The sequence below is a fragment of the Spea bombifrons genome, chromosome 1 (assembly GCF_027358695.1).
Source record: "Spea bombifrons isolate aSpeBom1 chromosome 1, aSpeBom1.2.pri, whole genome shotgun sequence".
In the NCBI taxonomy this organism is placed as follows: domain Eukaryota; kingdom Metazoa; phylum Chordata; class Amphibia; order Anura; family Pelobatidae; genus Spea; species Spea bombifrons.
In genome coordinates, this window is record NC_071087.1 from 4,700,375 (window position 1) to 4,719,855 (window position 19,481).

Here is a 19,481-nt window from a genome sequence, read left to right on the forward strand (position 1 = left end):
CTGGTGCTGTCCTCTCCTTGCTGTCGGTGTGCCCGGTGCTGTTTTCTCCATTGCTGTCGGTGTGCCCGGTGCTGTCCTCTCCTTGCTGTCGGTGTGCCCGGTGCTGTCCTCTCCTTGCTGTCGGTGTGCCCGGTGCTGTCCTCTCCTTGCTGTCGGTGTGCCCGGTTCTTGTCCCGCTCACCCTGTGCCCGTGTCTTGCAGGCTCCGTGGCCCCGGTCCCGGCTGGCAGCCCCCGCTCCGTTGCCCCCGCCCCACCCCCCGCCTCTATATAAACCCGATCCGTGTACCTGGAGCTCAGAGAGCAGCCGGCCGCGCACATACTCACTACCCGCCTACCCGCCGGAGCGAGCAGCGCAGCCTCCTGCCAGGACCCGGTTATTCTTTGTACCGTTGGGTGCACACATGCAGTAGTCGCGCCCGTCTCCTGCTCCCGGCAGAGTTCCCCAGCATGCTGTTTGAGAGCTTTGACGCGGTGTGCGCCCTGGCCACCCTCGCCGCCTGCCTGCTGTCCGTGGCCCTCCTCCTGGCCGTGTCCCAGCAGCTGTGGCAACTCCGCTGGGCAGCCACCAGAGACAAGAGCTGCAAGCTGCCCATCCCCAGGGGCTCCATGGGCTTCCCCCTGGTCGGGGAGACCTTCCACTGGATCGCGCAGGTAAGAGGTCTCGGGGGTCTCCGGGGGGCTTCACTGCATCTGCCATAACACTGCAACACCTACCGTACCCTTACCGGGTCTGCCCATCCTCCGCACACACGGGACTGTCTCATTCCTACAGCGGGAACTATTACAGACTGTCTCATTCCTACACTTTACACTCTCTATCCCAGAGACTCTCTAATTCCCATAATACACTCTCTATCCCAGAAACTGTCTCATTCCTACACTTTACACTCTATATCCCAGAGACTCTCTCATTCCCATAATACACTCTCTATCCCAGAGACTGTCTCATTCCTACACTATACACTCTATATCCCAGAGACTCTCTCATTCCTACACCATACACTCTATATCCCAGAGACTCTCTCATTCCTACACTATACACTCTATATCCCAGAGACTGTCTCATTCCTATAATATACTCTCTATCCCAGAAACTGTCTCATTCCTACACTATACACTCTATATCCCAGAGACTCTCTCATTCCCATAATACACTCTCTATCCAGAAACTGTCTCATTCCTATAATATACTCTCTATCACAGACTCTCATTCCTATAATACACTCTCTATCACAGACTGTCTCATTCCTATAATACACTCTCTATCACAGACTGTCTCATTCCTATAATATACTCTCTATCACAGACTGTCTCATTCCTATAATATACACTCTATATCCCAGAAACTGTCTCATTCCTATAATATACACTCTATCACAGACTGTCTCATTCCTATAATATACACTCTATCACAGACTGTCTCATTCCTATAATATACACTCTATCACAGACTGTCTCATTCCTATAATATACTCTCTATCACAGACTCTCATTCCTATAATATACTCTCTATCACAGACTGTCTCATTCCTATAACATACTCTCTATCACAGAGACTGTCTCATTCCTGAAGAATTAACTCTTTGTTAGCCGGTGCATGTAGAATGTTACTGACTGCAGTGTAAATATTTATATAGAATGTTAGTAAATAATGGTTTCCGGGCGGTTACTATGTGACACTGTTATAGACATTGTGTAAAATTGTCATTTTTGTGTAATATTTCTGTCCGGGGGTGCGGACCCCGTTCATTTTATGTCACCCGTCCTACCTCTCCTCCCCGAATCAGAATATTTGGGTTTTTGTGCAGAAAAAAATGTATATTCCCCCCCCCCATACCTAAACTGACCAGATACCCCTCAAAAAACTAAATAAGAAGCCAGGCAGATGGCACTGATTGCAAGCTCTGTGGGCGAGACCCCTGTGGGTAGAAATACTATTCATTAATACTTGGCTTGGCAGTGACGGCTTAGGTTTAACACCTTAGCTGCCAGAATGGGGTCAAAGTTATTTTGTCAGCAACGCCAGGGGTTTTGTAGCCCCTAGGCATCTGCTGGAAGGCATTCAGCCCCATGGGCATCGCCCCTTTAAGGTATGGTCAGTAATCCGGCTGTAACCAGGTAAGGTTATAAAGCTGAGAGAGTGGTAGATAAATGGAACAGCCTCCCAGCAGAAGTGGTAGAGGGTAACATAGTGAGGGGATTAAACATGCATGGGATAGACATACGGCTCCTGAATCTAAGATGAGACCAACGACTGATTTAGGTTTGAGTCTGCGACTAGACGGGGGGCCGAATGGGGCCGATGTTAAATGTTTCTATGTTAAAGCAGGACTCCTGCTTTTCTAGGCTCGGCATACGATCGGGTTTGTGTTGAGCCGCTCCATAAGAAGTGTAGTGGGTAATAGGGGGGGATTAACCTAGAATTAACCTTTATAAGTGCAGAGAAGGGTCTGGCGCAACACGATCTCTCCGCAGAGCCGCCGACAAATCGGGGCTGGCCGCGCTTATAAAACATATAAACACGCACACTGTACACACATGTATGTGCATTTACAGCCAGACGCTGTCTAGACGTGTGCGGCGGCCCCAGTGAAAGAACAGAGCGGCCCCGGCTCTGCCTTCCAAACAGCGCTCAATGCCGGTGTTACTTTAATTTAACCGTTTATGTGCCGGAGGGGCGCGCAATACACCAACTCTGCTGTCAGGCACTAACAGGTTAAATATCTCATTTTTCTAATATAGATTTTTTTTATTACATTTTATTATTCATATTTATGGCAGATATTACTCCCCCCCCAACAAAAAAACAAGTCCTAGAGGGCAAAGGCTGCCTTTAGGTTGTTTTTTTTTTTTTTTTAACCCATGCGTTGCCGGAGAATTATTTCATCGGATGGGCGAATCCCGCTCCCCGGGGCGCCGCTCGAAATGCTGCATCGCGTGAAAAAAAATAAACTCTGCGACGGGGAAAAAAAGTCCTCAATCAAGCGGGACTGACATTGATTTCTAATTTAACCATTTCAGGTTCACAGCGGCTGAGAAATGCCCCGTGGCACTTAAATGGTTACCCGTCTGGGGCATGTTTGGGAATCTCCTCCGCACGCCTCCTTGTAGTGATTTGTCAGTTAACCCATACGCCTCCCTGCCCCCCCCAATCCGCACCGCTGGAATGTAAACCGGTATCCCCCCCCGCGGCATTTTAACCCTTTCTGTAAGCATCATTCCTGGCACACAAGGGGTTAAGCCCAGTACTTTCGCTGGATTGCCTTTTGCCATTTTGGGTCATAAAGATATTATTATTATTATTATTAATCCGATTCACAGGTAAGTTTTCTATAAGAATATAGAAGTTATTAACCCCTTCCTGGCTGGCGTGTCTGTGCCATCACTTTACTGGAATGCGGAACCGGTTTAACCCCCTCCTTCTTTTAAAATGTTTTTTTTAGGTCTAGCGCAGGAACAGGTCATGAACTGGTTTGAAAATGCAGTGCTATTTAGGTATAACCAGTGACTAATCTGGCGCAGGCGGGGTTAACAAGACAGTTAACCCATACAGTAAAATTTGCAATCTGCATTAACCCCTGTAAGGTACCACATAGGTGAAGAATGCATTGTTAAGGGTTAATTTCGTAAATCGTTGGTCTCGTCTTAGATTCAGGAGCCGTATGCCTATCCCATGCGTGTTTAATACCCTCGCTGTATTACCCTCTACCACTTCTGCTGGGAGGCTGTTCTACTTATCTACCACCCCTCTGTGTAAAGTTAAACTTCCTTACGTTCCATCTCAGCTGTTATCCTTCCTCATTAATAGCTGACAATACCAGCCGTCAGATGCCTCGCTCCTTGTGAGGTCATCGTCGACCGGTAATCCTATCTTTGACCCCCCCCGCGCTATGATGTCATCAGTAGAGAAAACAGCTTCTTACCAAAGCCCTGCCGTATCGCGACCCACGCTTAACCCCAGACACCTTCCACGGATCTTTAACCCATTGCGTGCCAGGGTGCCGCGGCATTGGCCTGGCTAATGATCCAAAAGGCTCAAAGCCCACAATTCCCTGTCAAATTTTTTTTTTTAACCCTTTCGTCCGGTCCGTTTTGCTTCAGCAGCGAAGTCCTTTCCAGGACTCGCCCGATGTGTAAGATTAAAGCACACTTCGGAGATTCTGATAGTCCGTCTTCCTGCAGATACCCCGCTGCTCTGGATACCCGCAGAACACAAACCTCAAAAGTCTCCCCCATACCTGACCCAAGCTAACGAGGTTTGGTGTCTCACACAAAAGCACGTCCTCTGGACCCCAGGCGGCCTGCAGACCGGTTTAAGCAATCACCGTGTTAACAGGATCCGCCGCCCCCCCACCAATTACTTTAACATGAGGCCACCCAATGAGCAGCCGGAATCGCTCTGATTAAAGCCGGCCTGGGATTAGTTAATCGCTCCAACTTCCTGAAATTATATTGGAATTGCCCTTCTTTGAACTATACATCGTGCAGGGTCGCACCAGCCCTCCTAGCAGGGGAAGCCGACTGGGGCTCACTGAATTATGAGGGTGACCACGTCGGCCATTTTTTTCGAGGACACACATAATGTTCACATGTTACTGAACTCAGCCACTGATTGGCTTCTGTGTCCCCCCATCCCTCGCACTACAGAGCGTGTAAAAAGTCTCCCAGCATGTCACACGGGCCCGGTGTAATGTACGGAGGTTTATACTTAACTGAGAGGGTGGTAGATAAGTGGAACAGCCTCCCAGCAGAAGTGGTAGAGGGTAATACAGTGAGGGTATTAAACATGCGCGGGATAGACATACGGCTCCTGAATCTAAGACGAGACCAACGACTGATTAAGGTTTGAGTCGTTACAGCAGGGGGCCGGATGGGGCCGGAATTCTGTGCTTCAATGTCGAATTTCTTAGTATTCCTTCATCGTTGGCCGGATGACCCTGCCATTCAAGGAAGCGCCACCCAGCAGGGCTGGTGATCCCCCAGAGACGGTCGCCGTGCTTGGTAGTAGATACAGTAGACGGTTTGGCAGCTGAAGCCGCTAGGACAGTAGGTGTTGCATTTTAAAGGATTCCCCTGACGAAGCTCGCAGAGTCGTTATGTAATTCGCAACCGCGCTCCATCCCAAGAATGCAAAAAAAAGAAGTCACAAAAGTCTCTCTGTTACCGGGAGCTCCTGCTTAAAAAACAGCAATAATAAAAAGATAGAAAAAGGTATATTTTTAGGGAAATTTATCAGATTTTTTTTAATTTTCTTTTTTTTTTTTTTTTTACGGGGGCACAAAAAAGGGTATTCCTATTTTTTTATATTTTTTTTTTCCGCGGCCTCTGTCCAAAAACAGTCCGAGGCTAAAAATACAGAATTTTGTATAAATTGGACTGCAGTCGGAGCGGCCGCCACATAAAGGTGGCCTTTGTACGGCGGTGGAAATGTTGTACAAATATCTCTTTATTAATGGCACAAAAAGCGCTCTAATTATATTTACGCAGATCAGAAACGGGGTCACCTGAACTCCGCCGATTCACAACCGCCGGTCTGTGTGCGCCGGGGCCCCGCCGCCGCCGGCTCTACATCACGGACATATTTATTATATTAACACTTATTTGTTTTTAGACGTTGACTGCGTGTGCGTCGAGTCATAGGAAAAAAAAAAAAAAAAAAAAAGCCCCGGGGGTCTCGGATTTAACCCCTAAAGTTTAGGAAACATAGAATCTGCCGGCAGATCGGCCCCCATTCGGCCCCCATCTAGTCGCCCGTTTCTCCTGCTGTAACGACTCAAACTTTAATCAGTCGTTGGTCTCGTCTTAGATTCAGGAGCCGTATGTCTATCCCGCGCATGTTTAATCCCCTCACTGTATTACCCTCTACCACCTCTGCTGGGAGGCTGTTCCGTTTACTCCGTGTAAGGCCGGTCTCGGGCATTGGATGGAACCAAAAGCGGAAGAAGTGGCTAAAACATTAAAAGGGGCTCCGTGGTCCCTTTAAACTTTCAGGTGGTTCCCCCTTCCAAAAGCATGGAGAGGTTCTGCCGAATTGCCCCATAGACATTTGCCCCTTTCCTTGCCCCCCCCACTCCTTCAGCCTGCACATGCGCAGCATACTCTGACTTGGCACGGAGTTTACACCCCTCCGCGTGCAGAAATAACTCCCATTTCATTCAATGAAAGTCCTTCCCTGCCACCGATTGGCTACTGTAAGCAGCCAACCATTGGTACAAAAACTCAATCATGTTAGGGGTGCATTGTGCTGCAGCTCTGGATAATAAGGGGGCGTGGTCACTGGGCAACCAATTAGAATCTCCGGACGGTGGTATGAGGAGCTGAAACTGAGGAACAGGGAAAGGTAAATCTTTGTTTCCCGACTCCCGATGGGAAGCTTATTTTGTGGCCCCCGGGCATCACTGAATAATCTAAGACTGGCCCTCGGGGGCCAATCGGAAACCTTGCAGGGCTTCATCTGGCTGCGAATGCTCTAGATTGGGGGGGGCCTTCCAGCAGAGGTGGTACACCAATCCGATCAGCGATTGTACTTTTTAATATGGAATTCTTCTTCGGAATCCCAAGTCTTATAGATTGTAAGCTCCTTTGATGAGGGCCCTGTTAGTCTGTAATGTGCTGTTGTACAGCGCCGTAGAGTAAGTTGGCGCTATAGAAACCAATCCGTGCTCCGAGTAAATGTGGCAGAGTGCGGTGATGAGGGAGTTACCGGCCCTCGCCGCCCCGCTGAGGTCATAATCGCTGCACTCGCTCCTCTGTGACCTTTCACACCCTGGCTGTAGCTCCGTCTGTGACCCCAGACAAGGCACCTTTCACACATTAGGTTTTTCCAGTCTGCCGGCCCCCGCCGGCCCCCGCCGGCCCCGCCACATCTGTGCCCAGACCGTGCGCAGCAAACACCTTCAGTAATTACAGCGTCCTTTCCCTATGTGCTCCGGGCCAGCTGGCAGGTGTGGCGTGTAACCTGTCATGGCTGCCGGGTACAAGAATGTTCAGTTAACTCTTTCACGCACTTTGTGCACTTTTATTCCCCAATACCAATTTTTGGCATAAATTGCAGAAACTTTGGCGCGGTCGCCTTGGAAACCTATGGATTGTTCCAGCCGATTGGTCCAGATTTAGCCCCTTGCTTAACCCTTAGTGTGCCTGGTCCAAACCACCCCTACCCCATTATCCTACATGGGGTTAGCTTGCTATGTGCCGGCTCTTTGGTAGAGGTGATAGGAGTTGGAGTCTGCTGACATCACAGTCCTGGCGTTAGTGGCTTCTGCTACCTAAAGCACAAGAAGGGGTTAAATAATTTTGCTTGCAGGGTAGATGATATTACCCCCTTACCCCTACTGGGGCATTATATTCTGGCACCGGAGCCCGTGTGTCTGCGGCAGAAATGATTGTCAGCTCTGCGGCTCCCCCTAGGGGCCATTGCCATGAATATTTTTACATTGCCTATTATTATTATTTATTAAGCGCCAACATATTCCGCAGCGCTGTACAATTTAAAGATGGGGTGCCCGCGAGCTATCTAGCTTTCATACAAAGTACCTGGTGGGCTTCTGAGAGCTGTGCTCATGAGCTTACAATCTAAAAGCCCCCCCCCTTGGTTAAGTGGGTGATCCTCATCTGCTATTAGCGGAAGGGCAGTAAAGATGGGGATTCCGCCGGAGAGCCCCCCCAGTGTATTGACAAACCATTCATAAACTACAATTATTACTTATTGATATCTATAGCGCCATCATATTCCACAGCGCTGTACAAAGATGCATTCAGTACATGCCACCCGTTATACATTACAGGCACTTATAGGGTTAATGCGATGGCAAGTTGGCCGGTGCAGAAATGGCCCTTAATAGGTAGGAAGGAGCCGATATTTTAATTATTGGTATTTTTGCCCCCCCCCCAATGCACATGAAAAAAAAAAAAAAAAATGATGTCTTTTTTTTATTGCTATTTTATTTTTTTTGGATGACATCATAGATTTCTTTCGTCTCTGGAATAAACGGGCCGTCTCTTTAAAAATAAACGCCGCGGCCGGGGTCTCGGAATACGCCGGGGGCGTCCGTGGACTCGCGTTTAACGTTGAGCTGCGGTTGACATTCTGCAGCCTTAAAAAAATATAAAAAAAGGTCGCGCAGGAGCACAGTGACACCCGCTGCCCGCCGCCCCTGGTTTATGATGCATTTTCACCTCGGAGGTGCGAATTCTCGAGTAGGTTTCAGACCAGTTAATGAGATAAACAAGCGCCCCCCCCTTCCCGCTGTAGGGTCGCAGGTATTTTATTTGTTGTTTTTTTTTCTTTTTCCGCCCCATTCCTGCGTGTGAATGAATCGCTGCTCTGTTTTTCCTCTGCAGGGATCGGGTTTCCAGTCCTCCCGGCGAGAGAAGTATGGCAACGTGTTCAAGACCCACTTGCTCGGTCGCCCCCTGATCAGGGTGACGGGGGCCGAGAACGTCAGGAAGATCCTTATGGGCGAGCATCACCTGGTCAGCACGGAGTGGCCCCGGAGCACTCGGGTGTTACTGGGGCCCAACAGCCTGGCCAACTCCATCGGGGATATCCACAGACACAAGCGGAAGGTAATGTATCCCACCGAGTGCGCTCAGTCCTGGGTCTCGGGCGATGGCGGGGGGGCTGTGGTGGTCCATGGCAAGCAATGTACTTATTGCCCCCTATTCAATCACTTAAGGGTTGGAGGCTTAGATATAACATAGATTTACTATGGAAGGTAGATAAGTGGAACAGCCTCCCAGCAGAGGTGGTAAAGGGTAATACAGCGAGGGGATTAAACATGCGCGGGATAGACATACGGCTCCTAAATCTAAGACGAGACCAACGACTGATTAAGGTTTGAGTCTCAACTCCTATGATGCCCAGGACGATGCCCAGCGGGGTATTTAGCTTCTGCGCTGCCGGGGTATATAGATGGCGTCTTCATCTGAAACACACGCCGATCCGAGGCTACGCCGCTCCCTCCGCTGGGTGACATTCAGTGTCCCGGTCACATCCACCAGACAGCCTATCGGTGCCCGTTTTAGTGTCAGATGACAATTAAGCATTCCCCGAAGAATGAAGAGCGGGGCGAAGTAGGACGCAATTAAAAAAGTATGTTTTGGGGAAGGGTTTGGGCATCCGCATGCGCGAGGCGGGTTACGTTCAGCAGAGCCGGTGGAACGGCAGCTTTAATGGGGGGCAGTTTATTTATTATATCGGGGGAAGTAGAAGAAGAAACGGCTGATGCTGGCGAAGGGTTAATAACTGGATAGACCGGGTGTTAGGGCGACTGCGTGACGTCACGGTGTGGAAGGGGTCAGGCAGCCGCCGGGGAGGGGGGACGAGATGCTTGGAAATATAGAAATATATATATTTTTTTCTTGAGCATAAACCCAAAACGTATTTTTTTGGTAATAAAAGTTTTTTGGTGAGAGATCTATGTTTTTTGCCGCGCTGCACGGGATCAGGCTGGAGGTTGGAAGCGCGGCGGCGGCGGCGGCTCCTTCCCCGCGTATGCACGTTGTGGCACGTGCGGTTTGAACTGTAGTAACCCCTAGCGGACCCCACTCGGTTATCCCACGCGGGTTTTCTTAAAGCGGCAAAGCAAGTCTATTCCGTGTGTGCGGCACTGAAAGCGTTAATAGCACGCCAACCCTTTAAATGCCAGCTCGCTGCTGTATGTGCCATTCATTCTCCGCTTTTTTTATTATTATTATTATTTTTGTGCGTGAACTAAAAAAAAAATCACAATATTCAGCATAAAAATGTGCTAATTTAACAGATTTAAAGGGATAAAATAATATTCATTACATTATTATTATATCTATTCATTTATATTATATTAATAATTAGTGTTAGATTGCATCATTACTTTAGATAATTAGATTCAGGAGCCGTATGTCTATCCCATGCGTGTTTAACCCCCTCACTGTATTACCCTCTACCACCTCTGCTGGGCGGCTGTTAGCCGGTTAGCAGATGATATACCAAAACAGGACTGTTTGTGCTAAGTGTAGGACAGTTCGCTGATATGACATAACAGTGTAGTAATAGCGTGATGCAGACCCCGTAGCGCTGTTACAATAGAGGAGAGCGATTAACTCTAAAGGACATAATGGTGAAGGAGGAGGAGAGGACCCTGATCTCAAGAGCTTACAATCTATTAGGAGGCTGAGGGGGAATGAGATGGGAATAGAGGGACTAGATTGCAGGGAGGGGGATGTGGAGAAGTCCATGGCCTGGAGCTCTCGAAGGTGGGGAGGACTAATGGTTCATTCAGAATACAGTGGTGGGACTGTCCCGCGTAAAGCGGGACAGTTGGGAGGCATGCTAGGGCAGCATTAATAGGACATCCGGCTGGAGTTAACACTTTGTGGAATGCGCGCGGCTGTTTTTTCTCGGCGTACCGGGGTCGGTTTTCCTGCTGTAAAGAAGTGTCTGGTCTCGGGGGGCCGCGGTCTGCCCGGGGGGGGGGGGCGTCTGCGTCGGCACTAAGAGGTGACACAACCGGCGGGAAGTAACTGCCACAAAACACGGGGCTCTCGTTAATCTCACGCCCCGGGGCCACGCGCTGCTCGTTAGGGCTTGGAAGGAAGCTCGTATGCTGTAGTATATACCGTATATGTCTATACGAGGTGGGCCCTTTTTGGCACTCGTAGAGTTAAATATAGCTGTGGATTTTCCACTCGCTGCCGGCTTTGCTGACGTTTCATGACATTCCAGTTAAAAGGGTTTAGAACTCTTGGGAAGAAAAGCTAGCAATCTAATCGGCGCAAGGCAGCCATTTATTAAATGTAGTGTTTGCGATGTAAGAGAACAAGGGGTTAATTTTATATCAACCCGCGGGAAGATACTGCCGGGAGCGTGCGTAATAACCTGGCTCAGCGACCACTCAAACCTTAATCTGCTGTTGGTCTCATCTTAGATTCAGGAGCCGTATGTCTATGCCGCGCATGTTTAATACCCTCACTGTATTACCCTCTACCACGTCTGCTGGGAGACTGTTCCACTCGTCTACCACCCTATCAAGGCTGAACACAAGTAAAGCTTGACGCAGGCCGGGCGCATTAAGATCACCGGCAGATTCCGTAGCGCTGTTCCAAAAGCCTTTCCCCGACGTATCCCGATGTTCAACTTCATATGCTGCTATGGCAATGGAGATTCCAGCCAATGCATGCACTCGGTGACTTAGCAGAAGGCGAAGGAGTTCTTACAGATAGAATTAACAGGGGCTCCTAAATCATCATGGGATTAATTGGCAGCGATTTGTTCCCGATTTACAAAAGCCTTCATTTGTCTTCATTTTATGAGCTTTTATTAGACAGGGAGGATTACGGAAACGGTTAACAGCCCTGGGCGCATCTGGCCTATCGATCCCGCCTGTAGTAGTAGTAGTTACAGGCGCTCATCCGCCTTTAAAAAGTAAAGCCCTCTACAGAAAAAAAACAAAAAAACTATTGTCAGCCCGGCCACGCAAAACTCTGGTTTTCGATACATAATCTTATATTTATAAAGTAACAAAAAAAAGCCTAAATCGGCACATTTTTCAAATTCTGTTCTCCCCGGAAGGATTTAATTTCAAATTTTTTTTTCTTTTTTTTTGTTTTGTTTAAGTAAAATGTTCTCAAGTCACGGAAAAACTGAAAATCCGACATTTTATTTTAAACAAACAAACAAAAAAAGATATTTATATCAACCAGTGCCCCATGAAATAGTGCTACCCCCCCCAGCACTTAAAGGGTTAACAGCAGACAGATTAATCCATTAACCTTTATTTTCTTTCTACTGGAACGGAACTGAAAATTATTTTTATAATTATTTTTATTTTTTTTGCGGAATGAATAAATTGTATTTTTTTGGATTTCTGAATAGATTTTCCCAAAATTCCATTTTATTATTAAATAATTTGGCAGCCCGCGTGACGTGGAAAGCAGTTCATAAAACGGCCACTAGAGGGGGCAGCGCTTTTATAGTTTACACGCAGTTCTCCTGCTGTAACGACTCAGACCTTAACCGGTCGTTGGATCTCGGATTCAGGAGCCGTATGTCTATCCCATGCGTGTTTAATCCCCTCGCTGTATTACCCTCTACCGCTTCTGCTGAGAGGCTGTTCCACTTACCTACCACCCCCTATAGTTCTAACTTAAACCTATATAGTTATTGCTCACCTGCACCCAATTTAAAATGTATATTCCGCGATCCCTTAGACATGAATATTAATTGCATATAATTGAGACCTCATTTTTTTTTTTTTTTTTTTTAAGGTGTTTTCCAAAATCTTCAGCCACGAGGCGTTGGAGACCTATCTTCCCAAAATCCAGCTGGTGATCCAGGACACCCTGAGGGTGTGGAGCAGTAACCCCGAGCCCATCAACGTCTACTTCGAGGCTCAGAAGCTGACATTCCGCATGGCCATCCGCGTTCTCCTCGGCTTCCGCCTCTCCAGCGAGGAGCTCAGTAATCTCTTCGAGGTGTTCCAGAAGTTTGTGGAGAACGTCTTCTCCTTGCCTGTCGACGTCCCCTTCAGCGGCTACAGAAGGGTAAGTGCCCCCCTCCCCCCGACCTCGTAAAATTCCTGAAATTATAGAATTTCTGTGTTTCGAATAATAGCAAAAAATGGATAAAAATATAAAGAAACGGACCGGACTTGTTTTGTTCAGTAATCGCACGCGATTACCGCCAATTTATATCGTCATAGCGTGATGTCTTATGATGTCACAGCGGAAAGCTGAGTGATGTTACCAGTGGCTGGGGTTCCTTGGGTGTCTCCCCCCCCCACCATGGGGTTAAATTCTGTCTTGGAACAGAAGCTCTGGCGTGAACGCTATTCATTCGGCAGCAAGTAGCCGAGCCACTCCAGTCTGCAGCCAATCAGCGCCGCGTTTAATAGTCCAAATGACGGCGATTATTCCAGACCGCCGTAATCATTTGAAGCGTCCAATCAGTGGGGACGCGACACACGGACAATAGCGAGTCCGAGGACAAAGAGCTATACATTACCTCGCGTTCCGTCCTCAGGAGACTCTATTAGTCGGGAGACTCTTTCCTGCCGTTTTTGAACCCGAATTACAAAAGTTCCCTTCACCTCTGTTACCGAACCCGGCTGACATCATCGTTTCTTCTGACAGTCTTTATTTTACTGATAAATCGCCCGACTATCTAATCATTTGCAGATGTAGCGTCTCTTACATAAACGCTCCATCGGACGGAACGCCTGCTTGGTGCTTTTCTATTACCGAGAACATTTCGGAAAGCGGAAAACGCATCAACGTCCGTCGGATGATGTAACGGAACAAAAAAAAAAACCCCATGAAAAGCTTACTTATAGACTCAAAGGGTAACTAATTATACCTAACAGAAAAATTACCCCCCCTCCCCCGGGCATAAAAGAGCATTTTACTTGAAGAATTCACTGTTACATTGTTGGGTTTTGAGAACCCCGGGGGATGGTATTTATCGGTGAACTTGTTACTTCCTGTAAGACCTTCTGCACAGGAAGTTCTCTTGAAAAGCAGTGGAACATATAATTGCTTCCTCCCGTGTAGTAAAATCCTCAATGCCATTTAAAAAATATACAATAATATATATCTGCAACAATTGTTTTTACCAAAGAAAATGCAAAAAATAAAGTATTAATCACAGGCCTGACAGAATAAAATACTTATTAGATAAGGTTCTTCCGGCTCAACTTCCCTGGACCTTCAGCCTTTGATTTAAATTAATTTAATTTATTATATCATTTATTAGTGTATATATGTGTGTGTATATATATATATATATATATATAATCAGATTTAATTTAATCTTAAATATATATATTTTTATTATTACTATAATTATTATTAGTGTGTGTGTGTATATATATATATATATATATATATCTAAAATCATATTTTATTTAATCTTAAAAAATATATATTTTTTTATTATTACTATAATTATTATTAGTGTATGTATATATATATATATATATGTGTATATATATATATATATATAATATATATATATGAAATTAAATTAAATATGACGTATAATAATATATATTTATATATATAATTATGCGTTGCACATAAGCTACGTGATCCTGAAATAATTCTTAAAGAATAGAAAGGAAAATATTTTTTTTTTTAAAAAAACAGGTTTTATTTTCTGTGGCATAGGCCTCTGATGACTAATGGGTGAAACCAATTAATTTTTAATTTAGGATTAAGGCAAATGCGGCTTAAGTCATGGAACTTGAAAACCCCCTTTTCTTCTGGTTTTATCCTCACCTTGGTAATACCTGTTTTTTTTTTTAATGGGTTTTTAGGGCTGCGCGAACGGCGAGACTTATTTTGCTTTAATTTCTGATGCCTCGTAAATAATTTACTTCGAAATCCTCCATTCTTCAATGGCATTCCATTCGACCTGCGAGTATTTGCAGGCTGTCTCCTAAGGCATAAATAAGGAAAAAAGATTAGTTCGTTGCTATTTTAATACATATTACCTTCTTTAAAAAAAATAAAAAAATGACATCCACGCACCGTGACGCACGCTATTTTCTTAACAAACTTGAGAAAACAAAGTAGGGATTTCTGAAACCGCCGACCCAGGCCTTTTCAATCCCTTGTTCTGAAGTTTTAATCTAGATTTAAGAGGGGGGGGGGCTGCGGAAAGTAACCGTAAAACCCCATTTAACAAAAAGAGAGAGAAAAAAAAAAATAATAATAATAAAAAAAATAATAAAAAAATAAAATAAAAAAATATATATATATATATATATATATAATGCAAATTCTTTCATGGTATACTTTCTCGTTTTTAAGTCCTAAAAATGATGCGGGCCAATTAATTTAATTATAATATGCAATTTTAGTAGTTTTAACAAAAAAAAAAAACATACTCTGAGTCTCTGTGTACCATTAGATACATTGTAAGCTCCTTGAGTTAGTATGTGTGCGAACGTTTAGCTGAACCAATACATTGGGTTCTAGAGCAGGGGTGTCCAACCCGCGGCCCTCCAGCTGCTGCAGGACTACACATCCCATACTCCTCTGCCAGCCCCTTAGCTGAAATAGCATTATGGGAGATGTAGTCCTGCCGCAGCTGGAGGGCCGCAGGTTGGACGCCCCTGTTCTAGAGAATATATTTGTTAGAAACGTATCGACGTGTACGGAATGGCCTCTCTTGGGACCGGGCACGTCCTTGGTGACGCTAGGGCTCCAAGAAATATCGAGCTGGCTTCATTGATCCGTCATAGACCTTCAGCTAATTGCTGGGATCCTTCAGGACCATCATCCCACTTGGTATCAAAAAATGATACCTGTCCGAGAAATCCAACGGAAAAGTTATTTATGGATAAAAACTTTGTTTGTCTCGTAAATTACATCCTCTCCAAGCTCTCCAAGCTCAAGGGGTAATGTCCATGACCTTTGGTCTTCCTCCGACCTTCAGAACTGAGCTTTAGGGAGGTGACCCAGACTTATCGATTAGTCCTTTTCAGGGCTACTGTGTTCTTCTGACCCGGGAAAACTACATAGGCTGGGGTTTTATCTATTTTTATGTTTATTGCTTAAGACATCCCGTGAGATGATGACCTTTTCTCGTTTTGGTGGAACAGGGCATTCGAGCGAGGGAGACTCTATTGAAAAGTTTGGAGAAAGCCATTGAGGAGAAGCTGCGGAGCACCCAAGGAAAGGACTATACGGACGCCCTGGATGTACTGATCGAGAGCGGGAAGGAGCATGGCAAGGAGCTGACAATGCAAGAACTCAAGGTACCTTTTTAGTCATTCCAGAAGTCTTCACGGCCACGTGGTGTGCGATGGGTGGTTTGGAGGGTGGTGAGCCGGGCCGTCTCTTTCAACGTGAGATGGATCCTATTACACGTTAATACAATTAGGAACTGGCATACAGAGCTTTCTGAACACTTACAGAGATGACCCAATAGAATGTTCTGAAGAGTTCCGGAGCAATGTCATTCTGCACGAGTAACCGACTTTCCCTCCTTGCATATAGTAACGATATATATTAATGCAAGCTGTTTTTGGGTATAAAAGCATATAATCGATTAAAAATGGAAAACAGAATTGGAAGGCGTCTTAATGTATAAAAAAAAAATCCACTGCTTCTCCAGCATCCTCCTTTCCCAAGGTTGTGAGGTCACTATGACATCATGGCAGCTAAAAGAAACCTTTACAGATAAATAAACGCCCAAGGAGACGATCATAAAACATTGTGCCATACGCTGGCGCTTTTATACATATTATATATATATTACAAGCCATGCGTATAATTATACCTACTTTAGTTTTGCGAAATGATGTCATATTCACCCTGCAGCAGTTTGAAGACATCGCATCATTCCGACCTCGGAACGTGGATCCGAACACGTTTTCATTGGCCGAGGCTTTAAAGCTATTAAATAGATCAGCTCGGGAATGTGGTCCAAGCCGTCAGCAAAGGTCTCAACGAAAGTTATTTTAATTCCGGAGATTAGAAAATTAATCCTTACAAGCTTCCCCTTCTCTCACCTCCCTGGGGGGCCGTCGAGCTGCGGCGCATGTTCAGGACAATCGCTAAGACGCTGGTTACTCATGCGCGGCCGCGGGAATTGTTTGCCGTCGATGTTGGACCCTGATCTTCTTACATCATATGGTGCTGATAGAAGGGGGATCGATGACATATTTGGCTGTGATGCTCGGCCAAGTTGGTATGCGTCCAGATTACATGCTACCCGAGCACCTATGCACAATGTAGCTCCTTGGGCATGCGCGGCAGAGCCCCCTCGTGTTGTAGGAAGAGGATGTGTTGATTGAAGGGAAAAAAGACGTGTTGAAACGCGACCAAAAGGGTGCCGCCGTGTCTTGGACGGGTTGTTAAATGGATGCTCCCTTTTGGGTGGTTTTAGGAGCGATTAAGGCATTGCTGCAAACGTGCGTTATTAAGAAAAGCGATTTCAGTAACGATTGCCCTCGATAACGTGATGTATGTGGAGAACGGGGGGGAAAAAAACATTCCCGATGCTTTTGTTTTATGGTTATGGGGTTTATTGACTAAACCGTGAGTTTTTAGAATTTCTGGGATTTGCAACCACTAAGTATCTCCGCCAACCCCAGTGAGAAGGGCCGACCCTGGATAATGTATAGTTAAATCCGCGATATTGCTCCCCATATTTAAGATGGATTTTACGGGGGCCAGCTACTGTATTTTTGGAAGGAAAAGCTCGTGTTGGCCCTTTAGAGTGCCGACTAAAGACAAGAAGTCGGGAAGTTTCAGATCGCTTGCGACCTTGAGGTTTAGTGAATAAACCCTTCTAACAAAACATATTAAACGTATTAAAATGAAACCGCAGCGCTGCAAGGAAGGAAGGTTTTTTTTGGAAATGAGCACTAATTGGTTAGCAATCTAAATAAAAAAATAAATAAATAAAAAAAAAATAATGTTAAAAAATAAAAAAAATAAAATAATGATAAAAAAATAATAATAATAAAAATGATAAAAAATAATAATAACAAATAATTATGGACTTTCAAGTGACATCCCCAGTCCTTCCCATTAAACTCAGCCGTATGTTTTATTCCCGGCAGGATGGAACGCTGGAGCTGATATTTGCAGCCTATGCCACCACCGCCAGCGCCAGCACCTCGCTCATCATGCAGCTCCTCAAACACCCGAACGTCTTGGAGAAGCTTCGCGAGGAGCTGCGGGGGAACGGCATCTTACACAACGGCTGCGTCTGCGAGGGCGCCCTGCGCGTGGACACCATCAGCAGCCTGCACTACCTGGACTGCGTCATCAAGGAACTCCTGCGCCTCTTCAGTCCCATCTCGGGGGGTTACAGGACCGTGCTGCAGACCTTCGAGCTGGATGTGAGTATCGGAGGAGGGTTATGGCGTAATAACATCTGATGAGGTCACGCGGCGAGGAAACAAGTTACCTTACCATCCGACACATTAATATTCCATCCGACTAATTTGCTTTAATAGACTAAAGTTACACTTTTTAAAGCTTATAAAGTCGGATGTACAGACGGTTTAATTATTCCTGCCACCCTTCATACACACCCTATGCTTTCGCCTTTAATTACAAACTTAATTAACTTTTTTTGCTAAATTGTAGATCATTCCACATTTTATATTATTTTCTTTTCACATTTAATTAAGGATACTTTTTATAACGTCGGCTTGTACTTTATTGATCTTATTTCACAATCTGCTGGCTCCTATAAAAAAAAATAATTAATAATAATAATAATAATTATTATTATTATACCTTCCCCAGGGTTTCCAGATACCCAAAGGATGGAGCGTTTTATACAGCATCCGGGACACGCACGACACAGCTCCCGTCTTTAAGGATATCGACGTCTTTGACCCCGACCGGTTTGGCCGAGATCGCACAGAAGACAAAGACGGCAGGTTCCATTACCTGCCGTTCGGCGGCGGAGTCCGGAACTGTTTGGGCAAGCAGCTGGCAAAGCTGTTCTTGAAGACCTTGGCGATCGAATTGGCCAGCATGAGCCGGTTTGAGCTGGCTACGAGGACTTTCCCCAAAATCATGCCGGTCCCCGTGGTCCACCCCTCCGGCGAGCTGAAGGTCAGGTTCTTTGGACTCGATTCTAACCAAAATGAAATTATGACAGAGACAGAAGCCATGTTGGGCGCCACCGTGTAGCCTTCCACCCCACCCCCACCCAAAAAAAAATATTACTCTTGAATATTTTCTTCAGTTTTTTTTTTCCATCCAGGAGAAGACAAAACGAAATATAAGCACACAGTATAAAAAAAACAAAAAACAAACCGAGACTATAACTACAAAGAGAAATATATCTACAATACTAACTGAAAATATATCGAGCCACCAATCAAAGAACACGCGTGGATTGCTTACATATATAACGGAGCCAGGGTTATGAATCCTGCTGCAGAAAGGACATACCGAGGACTCTCGCTTGGGGAAGAACTTTTACCGGCCTAGACTCTGACGCTGGTAGATCCTGTGATGCCCCACCAGAGGTTTACGAGAACATTCCCCCCATGCTCGCTCCCTTCTTTTACTCCACAGTGTTACGTACATCAGGGATAACAGGGTCTTTTGTTCTGTTGTTTCTACGCCTGCCTTATTTTTATTGTCTAAAAGAGAGGAAAAAAAAGGAAATACACAAAAAAAAAAAAAAAAATATATTTTTTCCAAGCGAAGCTAATAATGACGGGTCAATAAGCTGAGTGTATTGTTTAGGGGCAGGATGGCAGGCAGTGGTCAAAGCGTTTACAGTTTAAACCATCAAGTGTCATCTAGAACTTATGACGTTCTAGATTGTGGTCAACATCTGATGAGCCAGAGAGATCTAGATTAAAAATGATGCCAAAAAAAGTCACTGGAAGTTGGAAAAAAAATGCTTCTTTAAAAAAAAGGCTGAAATTATCCTAGATGAAGCTACAGATAAGGGTTCTTCTACTAAAATTCCCTTCTCTACGATCTAGGTGGGTCAAAGTTCCTTATCTACAGCGGTTAAACG

At 45.5% G+C, this 19,481-nt stretch overlaps 1 protein-coding gene across 1 annotated transcript; it reads left to right on the top strand.

The window, feature by feature from the left end:
- Positions 1-377: 377 nt before the first annotated feature.
- LOC128477746 (cytochrome P450 26B1) lies at positions 378-19,101 on the top strand. Its single transcript, XM_053458094.1, has 6 exons — positions 378-652; positions 8,345-8,569; positions 12,248-12,523; positions 15,583-15,738; positions 17,551-17,832; positions 18,245-19,101. Exons 1-6 carry the CDS (start codon positions 449-451, stop codon positions 18,635-18,637), a joined length of 1,536 nt encoding a protein of 511 aa, XP_053314069.1. The 5' UTR covers positions 378-448; the 3' UTR covers positions 18,638-19,101.
- The last annotated feature ends 380 nt before the right edge of the window (positions 19,102-19,481 follow it).